At 37.4% G+C, this 19,609-nt stretch overlaps 1 protein-coding gene across 3 annotated transcripts; it reads right to left on the reverse strand.

Annotated features, from left to right (window-relative positions):
- Positions 1-18: 18 nt before the first annotated feature.
- Positions 19-19,250, reverse strand: lifra (LIF receptor subunit alpha a). 3 transcript variants are annotated; one of them, XM_067522446.1, is made up of 18 exons: positions 19,092-19,250; positions 13,026-13,211; positions 12,745-12,881; positions 12,062-12,215; positions 11,619-11,894; positions 11,130-11,256; positions 10,184-10,320; positions 9,862-10,004; positions 9,469-9,622; positions 8,413-8,477; positions 8,032-8,266; positions 7,568-7,753; positions 5,638-5,739; positions 5,332-5,478; positions 5,018-5,155; positions 4,721-4,814; positions 4,424-4,490; positions 19-4,305 (listed from the first exon to the last, which is right to left on the reverse strand). In XM_067522446.1, the coding sequence occupies exons 2-18, from the start codon at positions 13,129-13,131 to the stop codon at positions 3,616-3,618; spliced, it is 2,958 nt and encodes a 985-aa protein (XP_067378547.1). In that variant the 5' UTR covers positions 13,132-13,211; positions 19,092-19,250; the 3' UTR covers positions 19-3,615. The 3 variants fall into 3 exon arrangements, with proteins under 3 accessions (XP_067378547.1, XP_067378548.1, XP_067378549.1); XM_067522447.1 differs by lacking the exon at positions 13,026-13,211 and having other exon boundaries at positions 19,092-19,240; XM_067522448.1 differs by lacking the exon at positions 19,092-19,250 and having other exon boundaries at positions 12,978-13,108.
- Between the last annotated feature and the right edge of the window lie 359 nt (positions 19,251-19,609).

Below are 19,609 nucleotides of genomic sequence, written 5' to 3' on the forward strand. Positions count from 1 at the left end.
AATGAAAGCCTTTTGGGGGGGGGGCACAATAATTCAGTCATGCACATGTTAGTGTTTTAAAGCAACAGTGTAACACAGGCCTGAGTTTTATAGAATTTACAAGCCACTGTTTTGTAGTAACAGTTTATACAACATGCATCAATTGTGCAAAATGTCAAGGCCAGAGATGAAGTGTGCCCTGGTGTATAAACCACAAAACCACAATGTTCTACAGAGTAAACCTAGGTTCAAATGTGGACAGACAATGAAAGACGAATTCATAGAAATACATATCAGAGGTTGCTACTGCATAGAAGTCTGCATGGTGAGTATTGTGGCCCTACTTACAACATGTCTGGCAAAGCAACAATGCTGTGATAGACAGAAATGCAAAGGAGACTATTAAAACAACACAGGATCGTATCTTGATTCATACAGACACACTTTAAATATCCATGTGTTTAAGAACACAACAAATGTATTTTAAAGTGTGAAGCCATTACATATCATATATAACTATATGTCGGGTGTTAACACTAAAATATGCTTATATTCTATCACGAACGCTGGTTAGACACAATAAATCTGTATGGTGCAGTATAAGGAATATAGTTTACATGTAAAATGACACTTTGTGATTTAGCATAATTTTGTACTGTTAGAAAGAAAGAAATGAAAATTGCAATTATGTACAGTTGAATAAAACCAAAGATATAGCAAAAGATAAAACGTGACATTTTGTTGATCCAACTCAACATGAAAACATGTAACACACAGCGTTTATAGGTTAGTCTCCAAAGCCCTGCTTGTCTAAGAAAGCAGTCTTCAAAGAAAAAAAAAGTCTGCAGCCATGTTTAAATACTCAAAAAGTTATCTACTTTACCCCTGTTGAAATGATCACTGATCTTACACAAGGAAACTGGTGGACTCCTTCATTACACAATTTGACTGGAGCCTGCATTTTTCCCATTAATAAAGTTCAACTTCTGACAAGTGATCCAAGACAAAGTGGAAAAAGAGATACATATTTCTCAGTAGTTAAAGAAGACTGTCTGACTATTATAAGGTCATTCTGAGTCATCATTGTTCATGTCACAGTAGTTTTACTTAAAGCTTGTAGGCTGGAGGCACTGAGAAACTACACAGGCTGCCACAGAGGCAGGCCAGGGTCTGATTAAAAAATACAATAAAATAAACCTCCTGGTTACCACCAGATAAACGTGTCAAAGGATAATATTTGCATGATAGAATCCCAGGCAATGGTGCATCCTTAACACCCACTGTGAACACATGATGGAGGGCTAATGTATTTGAAGCATACTTAGGCATGTTTGACCCCATTATGTAGTTACTGAGCTGCTATCAAGAAACATAGATCCAATTTTATAAGGTCACTCTCACACATTTTTGTCAACAAAGCCATAATGAATGCATTTCTGGAAATATTGTAATTTTCCAGTATACGTTTCCCACGTGGTCCCTTTTCCAGTCATAACATTTACAAGGAAATGTTAGGAAATGTTTTAAATGTATAATATTACGACTTTAAGTAAGTTGAGACCCCCCTAAAATCAACAAGCTCTCCAGTTCTGCAAATTTAATTAAAATGCCTTTCAGCCACCTCTCTGGGCTTAAAGATACAGCAACCACAGAACAAAAATTGTAACATCCAGATATATACAGAGAGGGCTGAGAGTAACATCAGTATGCTTTAAGAGCAAGGCAGTGTGTTTAAAGTGATACACGGTACAAATGACTGGAAGAACTGTGTTTAACAAGGCCAAACCAAACACTGCAATTAAACTATCCAAGTTCATCCAAGCAATTATCAACTTGATAATTAAAAACATTATAAATGCCACTGGCCTGACTTTGAAATGTTTCCTAAAAAATGTATACTGGTTACGGAAGACAAAACAATAAAAAAACTCAAAGTAACATAATAGTGTTGTTTGTTCATTAAATTACATCGGTTTGTATTCATGCTCTAGCTTATATATCGGTGTATATCAATTGGGCTCATCACCCACGTAATTTCAGACTGTTAAGCACCACACCTATTCTGTGTAAATTAATGCCTATCCTCATTCACAAGTGCATCTTTCAATTAAAATCTTACTGTTTAGAAAGTAATTTTGTGAAAAATAGATCACATATATGTAGGCATAGGAGCTACCTTGGTACTAATCCAAGTCACTGCCATCTTTAAATACTGTCTCCCAGTCAGTAGCTCACCAGCTGTAATGTAAAACAGGCAAGATTTCCCCAAAAAGTGAACCAGCAGACGACAATAAAAACTTTAACAAGAGGTTTTCTGACAACTTAGCTTCTGTCTATCTTCTCCTCTAGTTCTAAAATGTCCTTTATTTTTATTCAATTCTAAAAGTGTCCTTGCACTCAGTTTTCTTCTGTAGCATAATAACTTTCGCATCACAAAAACTGAAAACATTTGAAAGCAAGCTAAAAACGAGATATATTCAATTGATGCACAATATGCTACTGCTAAATTCCCATACTAGGGAGTCACAGAAAAGGCAGAAACATTTTGTAATAGCCACCAGGTTTCCAGGGGGTGCAATAAATATATGGTGAAAAAAAACCCAGAATAGAAATGTTTTGACATATGAATATAGAGATTTTGATTCATAGTATTTGCAGAAGAGACCAAATTAAGCGCTTTTCTGTACGTTTGGATTCCTAAAGGGGAACTTCACCCATTTTTCATTTGCTTTTTGTGAGTCAGTTTCAGAGAGTACATATACACTAATCAGCCACAATATTAACACTGTTGGTCTTAATAATTTCATGGAGAACAAGTGTCAGCATAGCCAGTTTGAGCAGCAGAGATGGTAGAAGTACACAAACTCAATACTTTTACTGAAGTAAAAGTTTTACAGGGGTTGAAGTATTTTACTGAAGTAAAAGTACCCAGCACATTATCTACATTTCGTACAAAAGTAAAAACTATCCACTAATATGAAAACGTATTTTAAACAAAAAACTATATGGCAAGTATGGCAAATAAATGTCCAAAAAAAAAAAAAAAAGGGGGGGGGGGGACAAAGATTACTGCTGGGCAAAGTGAAGCTGCCTTTTACCACTTTATGTAATGATAAGTGGTTAACCCATAATGATAAATCAGCATTTATTACTTCATAATATTTTATATTAACACCATCAGGGGGTATTAATATTGTGGCAGATCAGTATATATTGATGTAATCAATTTCCCTTTGCCTTCCCTTTATTCTAGTCTTTCTCCGTTTCTACTAAAAACCTCATCTTGTTGCTCTTTGTGCAGGGTTGAAGTCTCAGTCGACCTGTTGCAGAACTCCTCCAGATATTATCATCCGAATCTAAACCTCTTCCAGATGACGTAACCTGAGGAAATTGTTTCACAGGGATATTTTAATCCTTTTCAGACACTTTGACACTCCCCAAACTAGAGACATGGGAATTTAGTGAAGTCAAGTCACCTGTTAAATATGACTATTACCTGCTGTTAAAGACCAACTGTACAAATGTAGTGCTACAACAGAGGGGATATTTATATATATCGTTTGGGCTAGGCTTGCTCAATGCATGAAACTTATGTAAGGCCCTCTGGCCTGGCTGCTTCTGGTGAGAGAGATGATATCATGGCTTTGTGGATGACAGCAGGTTGGTGAACCAGTTTGCTGCTGCTGATGACAGCGGTCGCCTCTCTTCTGTGTTTTCCTCTCCATCAGTGAGGAGGAACTGAGTGGAAGCAATAGAAGTGGGGGATCCAAGAGAAGGTGCAAGGTCGCCACTTTCCTCTGCTTCATCAGGTGAATCCAAATGCCAGGTGCATTGGGGTTTGTAACCCCCACCACTGGAAGCTTGGGGCTCTAGGAAAGGCTTGCTTAACGCTAGGCTCACGTCATTACTTGCTCTAGGTTGCATCTGAGGCCGGTAACCCCCTCCAACATCTCCACAGGTGACAGACAGGTCTGCCTGGTGTTCGTGGCTCTCAGAGGATCCTTGTGGATCCAGCCGGAAAACCAAAGAACCTGAAGTCTGAATCCCTGTGTATGTCACATCGGTGCGTGCTGAATCCAAAGAAGATGTCGAAGAAGCAGAGGAGTCAGGAAAACGTGGTCTTATGGGCCTCTCATCTACCACTTGGTTGTAGTAGCGTAATGATGTTGGCTCATCTGTGTCAACTGGCTCATCTCCCATAACATGCCCATCTTCATCCTCATCTTCTTCAGGAATGACAACTAGCACCTCTTTACTAGAATCCCACTCAGGCTTTTCTATAATATGGACCACACTGTGGGGAGATGGTTTCACATCCAACGGCCCCTGTTTAAATTGGAGAAAACAGTCTTCTTAGCAGGGATTTTCTCTCGAAAAAAAAAAAAAAAAAAAAAATCAGAAAACAATGACTTTAGGGTCACACTGGATTAAGCTGTTACTGCACCTGTGTCCTAGACCAATCACCAGGGAGCTTGGGCTCAGGTATGTCTGGATAGAAAGCCTTTTTCACCCTGTTGACAAAGCAAAACACCTCTAAAACATGCATTAAAAGTATTAACCAAAATAATTCAATTGATTTGACTCCTTTTGATTTGACTCCTTTATGATGCTGTGTAGAGAATAAACTATTGCATGTATTGCAATTTTTTTTAATGTGTCAGTTAGCTTTACAAACGCTTTATCAAAAGCCTTATTTATAAACACAAAAATATAACACACAGGGTGAGCATAGCAGTCTCACCATTTCCTTTTCTTATAGCAAATAAAGGTGACAAGGACCAGGAATAAGGCTGTAATTCCCAGAGAAGCCAAGATTTCCAGGATCAGCCAATCAGCTGTCAGGAGGAGACATTAGAAATATTAGACATATTAACACTTCATCACATTAGGGTAAATATTTTACAGTATAAATCACTGTGTAAACGTAACCCAAATTAACTGACATTTCAAATATTAATATTTTTATAATTTAAAATAAATTCAATTTTTGTTTTGTAGGTTGCAATTATGCACAAAACAATACTGCACAGTCACATACTGTATGGCTCCAGCGTTATGGAAGCAGTGGCGCCTGTGTCCTCGCCTGCTGAGGTATAGGCCTTGACTGTGAATTTGTAGGACCCCTCTGAGAGACCCTTCACTTTATAGCTTCTGTTTCCTAGATCTGAGAGATTAGCTGTTCAAAGGATGGAGCAAAAACAAAAAGGAAGAGAGGCCCAGAAAGAAAGAAGGAGAGTATAAAGTGAGTAAATACAAAATGCACATTCTACAACACATTTGATGAAGGCTTCATTAATATCAATTATGCCCTTTCTATATTTAATTCCTTTTTTATTTATTTCTAATATTTACCTAGAAGTGTAAGTTGGGAGCCATTACTCATATAAACATTGTAGCCCAGGAGGAAACCTCTTCTTCTATCCAGTGGGATCTCTGTCCAGGTAAGGATAATGTCAGAGCCCTGCTGAGTGGTTGAGAGAGCAACAGAAGTGGAAGGGACTGTGGAAGCAATTTTGAAAGGGAGGAAACGGAAGGGAAGGGAGGTAGGTATGACAGAGAGAATAAAAACAGTCAGCAATTAAAATGCAAAGTGAATTCACACTGAAGTTGCAACTTCTTCTCTAAGGAAAACTTTTCCACATGCAGCGCTATGCTTACCCAGCTCCTGCATGTATCCCTGCCAGCGCTGGAGCAGCTCTGGTGCGTTTAAAGAGCAGCTATAAAGTGAAATGTTGTACCTCACACCAGGCTGGAAGTTTGCTAAAGGCAAAGAAAGAGATGTTGTGATGTATAAGTATAATTTCAAAATCAAATTTCCTTTTAAAATTACTAAACAGTGTCCATAGCAAAGTATGTAGGGCTGGGTTTAAAATATTGATTTGACAATACATTGTTAATAACGCTGCTGTATTGATGCCCAGGGAACATAGATCAGCTTCGTACTAAATCTCCCACGCTACACTATACCCACGCGCCACTTAATCACAGAAACCACCATTCCCCAGCTCTATGCTTATGTTAACCTAAAAGTCACCGAGGCCATAGCATCTGCAAACAGAGTGTCCGTCACATGTAATGCCCGGATCTCACGTGCAACTCAGTCCTGTAGCATCGTAACCCGCCACCATATTTCTGCAAACTGGGGAATCGTTTCACATGTTCTGCAGACAATACTCAAGCTACCAGAACATAAATTGATGTCCGATGTTGCTATGATGCTGAATAGTATGTGTGATATGTTGGATTCCTCAGGTGAGCTTTATTTTAATCTTTTTATTTATTTTGATGCCATGTGTCATCCACTGAAATGGGATGTTGTTTAAATATAAAGATTTACCCACATGGCTTAATAGCAAATTAAAATGATGTATTACATAAATAGATTTTTGCCATATTAATAAATATGCTTTATTTTAAATCTTTTTATACTGAACAAATATATTCTGCATAAAATGATTAAAAGTAAAATACATATATTGCTACAAATATTATGTAATCTTTTTTTTTATTACATGTTATAGACATAAACTTTACTGCAACACACTAGTCCAGGATACAGCCTTTGCTGGCATTTCAGTTATCCATGTTTTTATAATTTAAGACCCACACTGTCTCTGACTATGATCCGCCTGTTGTTAAATTTCCTAAATAAGAACTTTGGACTTTGCCCGCCCTCATGCCCTTGATGATCTGTTTGGAGAGACCTTTTGGCAACCAAAGCATCAGCTCTCTCCTCCATCAAAGAATTCTTTGGCTGAGGATGAACACAGAAAGCACAGAGAGAAATTCGTGCTGACTCTTAGTGGAGATCCACTCAGCTGCTGGAAAGACAAAGAATCTGCTTTGTCATTACTCTCCATCTTAGCTAAAATGTTCTCTGCATCCCAGGAACAAGTGTAGCTGCAGAAAGAGTGTTTTCTAAAGCTTAGAGGAGTGCTTACAAACCCAATCAACTTCTGTTTTTACACTAGGGTTTGAAAACAGGTTAGACACCAGCTGATTTAAAGGACAGTTCAGGTTCTAGAAACATGCTGTTCATTTATTCAATGTCAGTCAAAGGCGTATCAGTAGCACTCACAAAAGTTGCACTCACAAAACTTCATTGGAAAAGTTCAAAGAGCAATTTTACTGTGATAAATCAAACATTGCACTCTGTTAAAAAGTAACTGATTTTAAAAGTTTACGTTTTGAGAACCATTCAATTTGCCAAAAATAGTTTGTATATCAGAAATCACAACAGTTTTATCAACTTTATGTAGTGTTACAGTTGACTACACAATAAACAATTTTAAAACATGACATTAATTTTGTTATTAACATAGTATGACTACTGTATCCTTACACAGAGAGTGCATCCTGTTACAGACTTAGTGTACTGCAATACTCGATATGTATCATATTGTGATATGGATCATATCGTGAGTTCTGTATCGTGAACTCATTGGCAATACCCAGCACTAAAAATATGGCAGGTGACAAAGACAGTGAGACAGCGAGCCTCTATCTAATTTAGAAATAAACTAGAAATGCTGAAAACCTATTGCCTATTTTTATAGACTTGGTTGATTTCTTTTAAATAATTCAATACCTGACTCAATGAAGGTATTGCTGTTTTCAGCAGCCACCTTGGTCCACTCCACAGGGCAGTCATGCATGCAGGAGGCATCATGCCAATCTACCACATACCCACTGGTGGCGTTGGGATCACTCTGCCAGAAGAGACCAAAACCTTGTTTGGAATAAACTGCTCTGGACACAGTAAGGGGTTCTGCATCTGAAAAAGAAGTGATACATGAGACGTAATGTAAAACAACAACAACAACAACAACAACAACAACAACAACAACAACAAAACAATTCATATTCCCCATTCAAACTAGCTTACTTCTGCTGTAGACATGTTTAATGTGTGTGGAACCAGACTTCAACATGAAGTCACATGAAGTTACATTTATGGCTTTCAGAATAAGGAAATTATTCACATTTTGCCTTCTTGCTTGCTTCTTAAACACTGAAAGAGCCCAAGCCCACCCTTCCTCCATATTCACATACCTTTCAAACGTAGAGGTATAACTACTTCTGTAGGTTGTGATGACCCATCAGCATTCATTGCAGAAACCGTGACCGTGACCTTATTGTCACTGGGGAAGGTAGCCGGGTTTGTGATGTTGAATGGTAGTGCAAAAGTTTTTGCCGAAACCATTTCTTTATGCTGTACTTTTTCAGATATCCAGAGTCTAACTTCATAACCTGTGATCTGACCATGGCTCTGCCTTTTTGACAAAGGCTGAGAGAGAGAGAGAGAGAGAGAGAGAAAGATTTTGAAATCTCTACCTATTGAGAATTTTAGATGTCCCCCCCAAAGTAGCAAATTGTTGATTATAAACCTACAATCTATTTTCTAATGGAGATGAAATAGTAAATAAATATCACCTTCCAAACGATCTGCCCACTGTTGTCTTTGTTCATCCACATCCACACATCAGGAGCATCTGGAACTAATACAGGATAAAACATCAAAATGATCAAATCTGAGATGTTGAATTGCACGACAGTTGCAGTTTTAAAATTACATGATATTTATATTTTTGAATACACACCTAGCAGCATGAAAATTACCAATACGCATTAAAGTCTTAAACTTGAATGTTTAGTGATGATATTAACACTAGGTTAATTTATTAAGTTACCAATAAAAAGATCCATCTGTTAACAAGTGGCCAGCCTAAAATTTGCAGCTGATTTTCTTTTGTGACAAAGGATCTCTTTTTTATGTATAGAAATATCTAACATCTAACATGTATTTGGACTGCAATAGACACATTGGCAACAGAGGGGATTTAAGAGTAACACAATGAGTTTTTAAAGTAAGAATATAGAACATTTTAGTTGCATGTCAGAGCATTATTTAGAGCATTATAATAGAATTATTCAAGATTATTTAAGACCATGTCAGTATGCATAGTCTACATGAATGACTTGGTACAAGTTATTAAACTTGATCTGCACAGGGCATTCTCGCAACATAATTTACTGATTAGCATTTACTGTAGAAACAATTAAATCTACCAAAATGAACTGATGGCAACTTTTTGTCAACAACTTATCATCGGTAATAAAAGATAATAAGTAATAAAAAAATGACTTTTATTTTTAAAAATTTTTTTTGTCCTTTCAGCTCATCCCATGAGTTCAGGGTCGCCACAGGGGATTATTGTCCACGTGTTGATTTGGCACAGATTTTACGCCGGATGCCCTTCCTGAAGCAACCCTCCCCGATTTCTACCAGGCTTGAACTGGCACTGCACAGCTGGGGAGGGGAATGGGCTGTTAGGGGTTCAGTGTCTTGCCCAAAGACACTTCGACGTATAGCCACGGCCGAGGATATAACCACTGACCCTCTGGTTCGTGGACAATTGCCTTTACTAACCGAGCTACAACCGCTCCTGAAAACCCAGCTTAATTAGTTAGTAAAATTAAACTCTTTACCATAAGTGTTGGTTTTGAAGAGAAGTGGCTTGCTCCAGTTTCCCCACTTCCAGAAATTCTGCTGGGCCCCACAGCGGACTTGAACAACATACTCTTCATTAGGATTAAGGTCCACTAGATCCACCGACCGCACACCCACACCAGAGATAGTATACTGGACAAATATATACATCAGTCTTAGTTAATGCTTGGTACATTAGTGGTCACAAAAGTGGAGAGCTTGCAAAAAGTCATTAATAGCATCAATGATATTCCATAATAGCATTAATATATATTGAAAAACCAATTAAGATGACATAAACAGACAATGGTTCTGTACATTTATATAGACAAAAAACAACCAAAAGGTCTTTTCTTGCAACACAGACACGAAAATGGACACAAAAACCTCACATTTGTTTTGGATCCTTCTGAAGTAAGCTCAACCTCGCAGACAAGAGCCAGGGTGGAATAGCTTTCATACTTCCAATGCCACAACACAGTGGCATTCCAGGCATGGACAACATAGCTCAACTTAGCAGGTGCAACTGGACGCACTAAAAAGAAAGAGGACAAAAAAACCAAATGTTTAATGTATAACGTATGTTGTGGTTATGTTTAATGTTTACTGTACTACTACTTCGAAATGGTTCAGAAACGACATTGCTATGAACTCCTATTCGTAGTGTTTTAGTCCAATAATAAACTCTAATAATTAGGTAAGAGCTAATCCTACCTCTGTGACTGATTTCAGCTGAGTAAGTGAGGCTGTACTGGCCAAGATTATTCACAGCCACCAATGTCCAGTTATTATTCCACTCGCCCACTGTACACTGTTTTTGATTTTGCAGTAAACCGTCATCAGTACAGTTCCTGAAAAAATAAAATAAAATAAAAATATATATTAAAAAATATAAAATATAAGAAGCAGAATCTGAAAGTGTGAAACTCAAAAAAACTAAATGGGTTTAAGATGTATTTGCTTTAGATATCCAATCTAAACTACTGATGTAGATATAGACCCAAACACAGTCATAATGTAACTTGTTTTTTCCATCAGATAAATCCTGTAAAAGGTCTGGCAGACAGCCATATCACTATCAATGTATAATGCAAGAATGCAGCTAGTGGTTACTTAGACTAATTGCTTTATTTTTCTTGTCATCGTCTCTCTTAGTAGTTTATTGGGGTTGGCGGTTTGAAAATTGGCTTTAAAGAAAGGCAGGGGAACAGTCATCAATTTTGCAGAGATTTTATCTCAAAACCAAAGCGACACTACCTGATACTGGCACGTCTCTGAAATGTTTGGAATTCGGCAAAAAGAATGCATTTTATTATTGACATTACCATTATGGTTCTCTACTGTGGTATTTTTGAATATGCAGTGCTCTTGTTTTTCCAATGCAGCATCTGAGACAATAGATACCAATGGATGACTAAGTTGCTTTGATGTGGAATGTGTCAGCCTGAATTTGCGAGTCTGCTTGCAGCTTACTCTGATGCAGCTGGCACAAGAGTAGACCGACAGCGTTTTGTGGTAACAGATGTGATTATTGGCATGTATTATATATTTACTATTGATCTGCTGATTGCGATACTTTCAACCTAGTATTAGGTTTCAGGTATTGTGTAAATTTATCTACGTGCAAAAATGATAAAAAATGGCTGTGATAATGTGATACCTGTTGTTCAGCAAGTAGTGCGTTTTTCGTTTGCCATACAAGAATGTGTCTCGTCCTGCGCTCCACTGGCACACAGCTGAGATTAAGTCATGAGTCTCACATTCAAAATCACTGGGCCGTGGTGGATCTGGAGACAGGGACAGCATTTAGAAACTTGCTTCATCAAATGCATACATAATAAAATGATTCAGTCATATATATGAATATATCTGGAATCAATCTAGAGATCTTTCATGTGCATCAACAAACAACAAAGGCAGAAGATGCAGGGCTCATTTTGTCCAAGGTGCTATTTTTACTTTCCCTGGGACACCGGTAATTTTGAGCCCTGAGAAGATATTTCACTTAAGAGCAAGTAGCATCTTACAGTGAACTCCCCTAATGAAGTCTATCATTTGTCAGTCTGAATGACCAAACTATTCTGCCACTCCATCCACATTCACTTGTCTTGAATATAATTGTTATGAGCTATTTCCATATTCATCTTACATCCAACAAACACCACTGTTCCGGTAAGGTCTGAGTTTGAGTTCCCATAACAGACGACGTTGATTCCCGAACTGCCAGATGGTTCCTGATGAACTACTGTGACGGCATAACTTCGCCTACTCAGTCGTTTTGAATTCAAGAGTGTTTTGTTGTAGTACATGCTACCATAGAGCTTCCTTTCTCCCACAATGCAACAGAAGGTAGTGCTGGACCCCACTTGTACAATTCTGTCTTGAGGGTACATATTGAAATTCCTATTGCTGGGCAGGTCGTTTCCTAAAATAAGTTCAAAAAGAAAAACAAACCGTGTTAGAACTAGCTGCAGAATTAATAAGTGTATTATGTTAACCTAAAATTGACGTGTCTGGAAAAGCAGTATTTATGCTTCACTAATTATTGATGTCCACAATATACATCTAGATATTATTTACTTTCAATCTGACCTTGAAGTATCTGAGTGTTGCTCCATTCACTTGTTTTCTGTCCATCTCTTGATCGGATTTGAAACGACAGTGAGGTACACTCCAGGGGTTCAACTGAGGTCCAGGTCCACTGGTGCCGACCACTTACCGGATTCTCTGTCACAGACACCGTCTCCTACAGATAAGACACAGTGATGGAGTAAGAAAAGAAAAAACTGTTTCTATATAAGTATACATAAATATATACACACACATAAATATACATATACACACTCAACATATATATACACATATACTCTCTCTCTCTCTCTCTCTCTCTCTCTCTCTCTCTCTATATATATATATATATATATATATATATATATATATATATATATATATATAGAGCGCAAGTTCTTTTTAGATCCCAACAGATAAAATCAAGCAGGTTGATATAATCTTATTGTGGGTGCAATGTATCAGCATATATGTGAGCAAAACAAATCACAAGAAACTGAAGTATAGAAATTGCAAGCATATGTCTTTAAACGGTGTTTGCCAGATAGGACTGACATGTTTATTTTTTTAACTGTAAAATGTCCTACATAGTACAATATCAATTTTTTTTAAATCAGTCTCTCCCTACGGATTTAGCTCCTTTCACGTGAGAATGTATTCAACTTGGTCAACAAATACGTTAACAAACAAACAAGAAATGTACTTACATAGAAGACTGTTTCGTTTAATTCCGTTCTTAGAATCAAGAGGTCAAAGGTTGTGGCTGATCCTCCCAGCCAGGATATGAGGACCTGCTGTGTATACATGTTGGGTGACAGGCTCAGCTCCTGGGGTACAGTAAGAACTAGGTGGGGAAAAGATTGGGACAGGATAAAGTCATTTAAAATATATACACTCAAAGCAAGTTTAAGTCAGCAAACCAATAAGATGACTGGTTTACCATAATATTAAAGGGTATCATCTTCCTTTATTGTAGTTTGGTTCTTACCAACATTTGCATGACTGTTTACAGTCAAGAGGCCCAGGAGAACACAGATGAACCACAAAGGTTTAGAGGGAGGCTTTAAGCTGGGACTGACACTTATGCAAGGCATGGTGGTGAACTAGCCGTGCCACTGTCTGCTGATAGTAAGGTGGTGGGCCTCTCCACTACAGTAACAACAAGTTATCCATCCTGAGAGACAAGACATAGACAGAGGGCACACAGTGAGGAAAAAACAACACCAGGAGAGAGAAGAAAAATAGGAAATGTATGACAAATCAGCTAAAACACACACAACAGACATAACAAAAAAATGAGAGATAACACCTAAGCGATGAGGAAACTGAAAAAAAAAAAAAAAAAGGATGATTAACACACTGCACCTGGGAAACCTGTCAATACACAAGGCCGTTAGTTTTATACTGTGGCGCTTTGAATAGGCGGAACACACTGAAACTGATGTCTTCATGCATGGAAAAATCTCATGCTCAGATATGTCAGCGAGTTTGCTCATGTTGCTTTAAGGCTTTAAGGAGGAGCTTCCCTCAGTTTTCAAGTGTGTTTTGTATGAATTGATGCCAGAAGTAACACTGCTAGGAAATACCCAGTTTAATAACTTATCGCTTTCAGCTGCTCAGGCTGGATGAGGAATCACACAAGTCAGAGGAAGGCTCACACTTGTTTTCTTTGTAGTTTTTTAATCACAATAAACCCATAAATTATGCTATATGTAATGTGTGTTTGTTCCTACAATGTTACTACAGAACTACATTTTCTTACTATGACGAAGCACTCATCAGCACAGTAACTTTCAGTATCAGTTTTGTTCTTATTCCTGTTTGAAATGTCTACGTTTCATTTTTGCCTTTAAAGATTCAACACCCATCTACACAAAACTAAGTGTTAGCATTACCTGGTTGATTTTCACTTCAGATTCTTCAGATTTCATATTATAGGTACACATGAAAGTAAAACTACACTTCTTCAAAACCTCAGTACAAGAGAAAAGGTGCCACTGAAATGAAGCAGTATCCTTGACCTGATCGCCTAAGCAAACTGTAACCTGCCACATTCTTTAATTGGTACTACATGTCTGGCAGACCAGTAGTTGGAACCAATGAAAGTACAGCTGAAGATACAAGTACAACTTCACACAAGGATTTTTTTTCAGGGTAATATTTTCCAACAGCATAACTGACTGGGAGGTCATGGTGCATTAAGTTACCCTGTCAACACATCTCCTTCCACTGCCACAACTTGCTCACTAGCAAGAAACAATTCAGAGCCTACACTGTTAACTGAACCTTTACTTGTGCTCAATATCAATCTTAGTAAAAACATGAGGTGGGCATTTCTGCAGATCTGGTGGAAGTACACAAACTAAACACTGTATTATTATTCCACTACAAGTGGAGGCATAATTCAAATTTTTAGATGCAAGTACACTACTAACAATGTATTTTAAGCAGTATTGAATTTAATGCTGTTGATAACAAATGTGCAAGTTTAGCATTGTTTGAAAAAAAAAAAAACTCTCAAAGATAAAAAGGTCAAATCTGGTACAACTGGTGGAGGACATCCTTATGCAATACACCTTGTGATGCTGTCTCACAGAAGAACTCATGCATATAGGCTCTGTGAATCACTTTGTATATAAAACTGTGCTTGCCAACAGTACTTGAGTAAATGTACTTAGGTACCTACCACATGATCAGAAAAAAAGAAACATGTTTAAGAAAACACCATTCATATGCACTGATTTAGTAAAAAAATAACACATAGGGAAAAAAATGTGATTAAAGGTTACATCACTAATAATGTTCACTGCAATTGGGGAAGTGATTATAGGTCCACGGTGGAGTTCAGGTGGGAAATTGATAACTGAGACACTGTGAGAAATAGAGTTCATCTAGGTTGTGTAACCTACAAAATTATTAGTCTGTGTAAAAACAGAAAGACAAACCCACCGGGCCTCATCATAACACAAAAGAGAGAGGTTGAAATTGCTTTAACATGAGCTTTGGCCTTGATGAGCTTGTAATTCTTTTTTTGTGTGTGTTTAACTGTCACTGAGATGGTGCTGTTTATCTGGTTTCCCTTCTGACAGGCTGGAACAGGCTTTTGAGTTTTGCCAACCTCAGTACTACAAGAAAATGTAAAATCCACAGACATGCACAAACACACAAGAAAACACCATTATGAATAACTGAATAAACATCCAACCCTAACCAAAATGTGTACACAATAGCTATTATGTAAAACTTATTTATCAGATTTATTTCCTGCATCTTGTTTTATAGCTCTTCAGTTAACTTAAAAAAAAAAACAATTAAAAATAACATTGATAGATTTGAATATTTGCTTGCAGCTATCTATTCATCTTGAAAGTAATAGTAGCTAAAATGCAATAACAGAGTAACAGTGGGAAAAACAAGCTTCCACTTGCCACAAAAATGCACGCTATAATGTCACTGTACATGAGGCTACAAATACATATGATTAAACAAAACAGAAAGCTCATTCTATGTTAAAGAAGTATAGATGTGGGAACACACAACATTTCACTGTCTGTTCCAGGTGTAATTTCAAACCAGCAGCTTCATTTATATCTAGAATCTGGTTAAAGGCAGAATGCTAAGGCAGGGATTAAATGCAAAGTCTATGGGAAATAATAAAAATCTTTTTAGGCCAGTTCAAATAATAATGCATTGGTGACATAAATTAGACACAGGTAAGACATAAATTATAAACACTGCAACATTTTTGTACATCTTCCTCTGTGATTTGGCAGCAATGGGAGAAAGAAAAGCCAAACCTCAAATGTACCTCGAGTTTTTTTACAAGCTTAAAATAACATCACCCACCAGATGAAAGTCACATCCATGGGTCAACATAAATACAGCTGCATGGAGTTAGAGATTTTCACACATTCTTACTGGCACAAAAGTGGTTTCTGGGCGTACGGCAGGCCCAGTGCGTTCCAACTGTAGAAAAGAAGATTGCTAAATAGGATTTTTTTCTCCACCTTTATTTCCTCCCTGAAATGTTTTAGAATCTCCAAACAACCTATAAGCAACAAGGCCTGACCACAAGAACAAACAAACAAGAATAAATACAATTGCACTGATGGGAAGCAGAAAACACAGCTGCAGATTCTGGGAAATCTCACCAAGAACCTGATAGCTGCAAATGCACGCCACACACAAATCAATACCCCTTTGCTGGGCTCTGGCTTTTGTCCTAGCAACAGTAATAAATTTGACCACAAACTGCGAAGACCACAAGGATATTGTTGCTACTTAAAAACCAAGACAACCAAACCTCATCCGTATGTTTGCAGCAGTCCTATTTAAAGACAAAGATTAAAAAAAAGGAAGAAAAAAAACTGCATGATGATACAGAGTTTGTGTCCTCTCTTCACACTAGAGTTTGGCACTTTTCTGTCTTTTTCAGTTATTATACAAGTCAGAAATAAGCAGGATTACTGGCATATGTCAGTGGTTTGATCCCCAGTCCCGGTTATATGTTGAAGTCTCTTTGGGCAAGACACTGAACCCCTAACAGCCCATTCCCCTCCCCAGCTGTGCAGTGCCGGTCCAAGCCTGGTAGATATTGGGGAGGGTTGCGTCAGAAAGGGCATCCGGCGTAAAAACTGTGCCAAATCAACATGCGAACAATGATCTGCTGTGGTGACCCTGAACTCTGAATAACTGATAATAACTGAAGAACTGAATAAGCCAAAAGGACAAAAAAAAAAAACAAAAAAAATGGCATATGTCAAATTATTAGCCTAGTGCTTTGACTTAACACATACTGTATGTATTGACTGGGACCAATTCTCTCCACATAATTTACTGAACAACCTAATGTAGTCTTGGTTTTGATGATAAGTTATAAATTAACCCATGGTTATTTTTTGTTAAACCAAGTAACCATTCAGCCGTGGTGCTTTTTAAGAAAACGTACCAATGATAAAGAAAAAGCTTAAATGAATAATCTGTCAATAGTCACAAAAACAAATAATAGCAAATCTTCCTTTTGATATAGAACCTGCTTCAAAAGACAGCCTGGAATATAAAATTTAATTGTATCTCTACTAGAACCAAATCCATGTTAAAAATAAAAAAGAATTTGGGCCAAACCCAAATTTACCACTGGAGAGAACTGCTCATGGAAAACACTATATCTATAAAGACAATATATAGAGATTAAACCTTTTATTTGAAAGTAGTAGTGGTTTCCATGTATACCTTGCCCCATGCAGTAGTACACATGATCCACGCATTTCTATTTTAATCCATATGAATATTAACTTACTATTACAACCACATTTTTAAACAAATATCCAAACTTGAGATACTATTGTCTTTTCTATAAGTGAGTAGGATGGTTGCCAAAGCCAAATCTAAGGAAAACTTGTGTGTTCTCGGTCTGCACTTAGCAACACTATCATTACACTATCATACGGTGACCACAGGAGCAAAGAAAGAAGCACAAAATGGCTCCAGTGTACTAGAAGTGTAAGGACACTTTGAAATGCAAGCTACTGTTACTGCTAATTACGTGTGACCTTTGTATGTTAAGAGAGGAAGACCGGATGCTTGCTGAAAAAAAGTGAAAAACAGAGAGTGTTTGTGTGAAATGCCGGTGCACTGACCTCACTGGAAAAGGGACATTCAGTCCTGTGTGTGTGTGTGTGTGTGTGTGTGTGTGTGTGTGTGTGTGTGTGTGTGTGTGTGTGTGTGTGTGTGTGTGTGTGTGTGTGTGTGTGTGTGTAGCTTCTGGACCACAATCAAAGACTGTTTCCTTCCTTCCTTCCTTTTTTTATTTTCCCTGTAATCCTTTCTGAATGTAAATCTAAAGCAACAGGACATTAAAAAAAAGACAGTTTGAAAATATACAATTTGCTTTAATTATTGCTTCTAAAGTACTGGCTTCAGACAATAAAACACAAACACACACAATGAAGGTCACAAGGGAAACCAATCCAACCTCACCATGTAAGACAAATATCCAAACTATCATTTCTAGCATAACCAAAGGCCATTTAAAGGTAACAAAGAAAACAACAACAGGGCGGCCATTCTCCTGATAAGTACAACATGGATAACTTTATCCAGGTTGATATGATGACTAATGTTCATTGTTTCTCTTTCTGAGTCATACTAGAATGACAGTAGAACAAAATTAAAAATTGCCTTTCACTGACAATGATTTATCCTATGAGATTCATCCTAACAGGATAAATCTTATAAAAAAAGAGGAGCAAGAAGACCAAGAGGGAAGAAGTATCAAGGCACTGATCTGTTAGACATTTATGCAAATGTGTGTGTATCGTAACAACATATTAACAGGGCCCCTTTGCCCAATACAATTTTGTTTTGGTTACAGTTTCAAAATGTTTTTGTGAAAAAACTTTTTGGAGAGAACATACCATAAGTTGACAAAGAGAAAAAAAAAACCTTAGAAAAAAACTTAACCCCTAAGAAATGATATTAAAATCTTAGCGAACCATCTTTACTATTTTTTGTAAACATTTATGATGAAATACGCATTATTAAGTAGCGCATCCAACTTTGTGATCAATTGCACATTAAGTTTTTTTTCAATGTAGAACACAGCTTCTAAATAAACACAATGAAAAAGTCGCTGTGTATCTTATATATATTTATATGTTTTGTTTTTTTCTGAGTTTGCTATTCCAGAAAAAGGGGCAAGTACAGCAGACGTCTCAAAATGCATCATCGCACTACGGTTTTCATCATTAGCATTAGCAACTAGGCGTCATGATAGGATACAGTTACGGCAAGTACCATTTTAAACAAGAGCAGATGGTCATAATAAATACATACATGTCTAGTTTTTACAATGTCTCTCCTCAAGGGAGACAGTGTGCATCTAACTTGGTTGACATTTTTCATTTTTAATCAATTTAGCAGCCAGCAACCCACGGCACACGCGTAGCCAGGCCACTGATGTTAGATGGAAAAAACCCTGCTAGTTAGCTTAACGTTACAGCAAAGGTATCTTATAAAACGCTTAGTATGAGTTCACAAATAACACCGAAATTACCTCTGATGTAGCAAAAAATCCAGTTCAGTGCTGTTTAGGCGATGTGTCTCCCTAACTCGGCTTCGTAAACAGTGTGATAATATTTGTGACAGGTCGATTTCTACAGCCGTAACCCGTATGGTTACACCATTCCTAATGGATCCACAGAAGGCTGGGATTACTGGAAAACAGCGAACGAGCGTTTGATTGACGCCCGCACTAACCAATGTCCTTCGACTATTTTAGGAACGTTGTGTAGGCGTGTTGCCTTCAAATCACACAGAAAAATAACAGCAAAATACGGACTCATTCAAATTGACTAGAGCTAAACCCTTTAATGGTTTAAAAGCGATGTAAACGTTTGTCATATGACACAGACGTACACTTTGGTAGAATTAAAAAAACAAAAAACAAATAGAAAACCCTGCGTTTACATTACTTGGGAAGCACATATTTTTGGGGTTCAGTGAGTATTAATTTGCTCCTTAAAACATTTCGTAATCCTAAAATAAAATGTAAAAGCGTAAAACGTAAAATTT

Source organism: Channa argus, chromosome 11 (assembly GCF_033026475.1).
Source record: "Channa argus isolate prfri chromosome 11, Channa argus male v1.0, whole genome shotgun sequence".
Classification (NCBI taxonomy): Eukaryota; Metazoa; Chordata; class Actinopteri; order Anabantiformes; family Channidae; genus Channa; species Channa argus.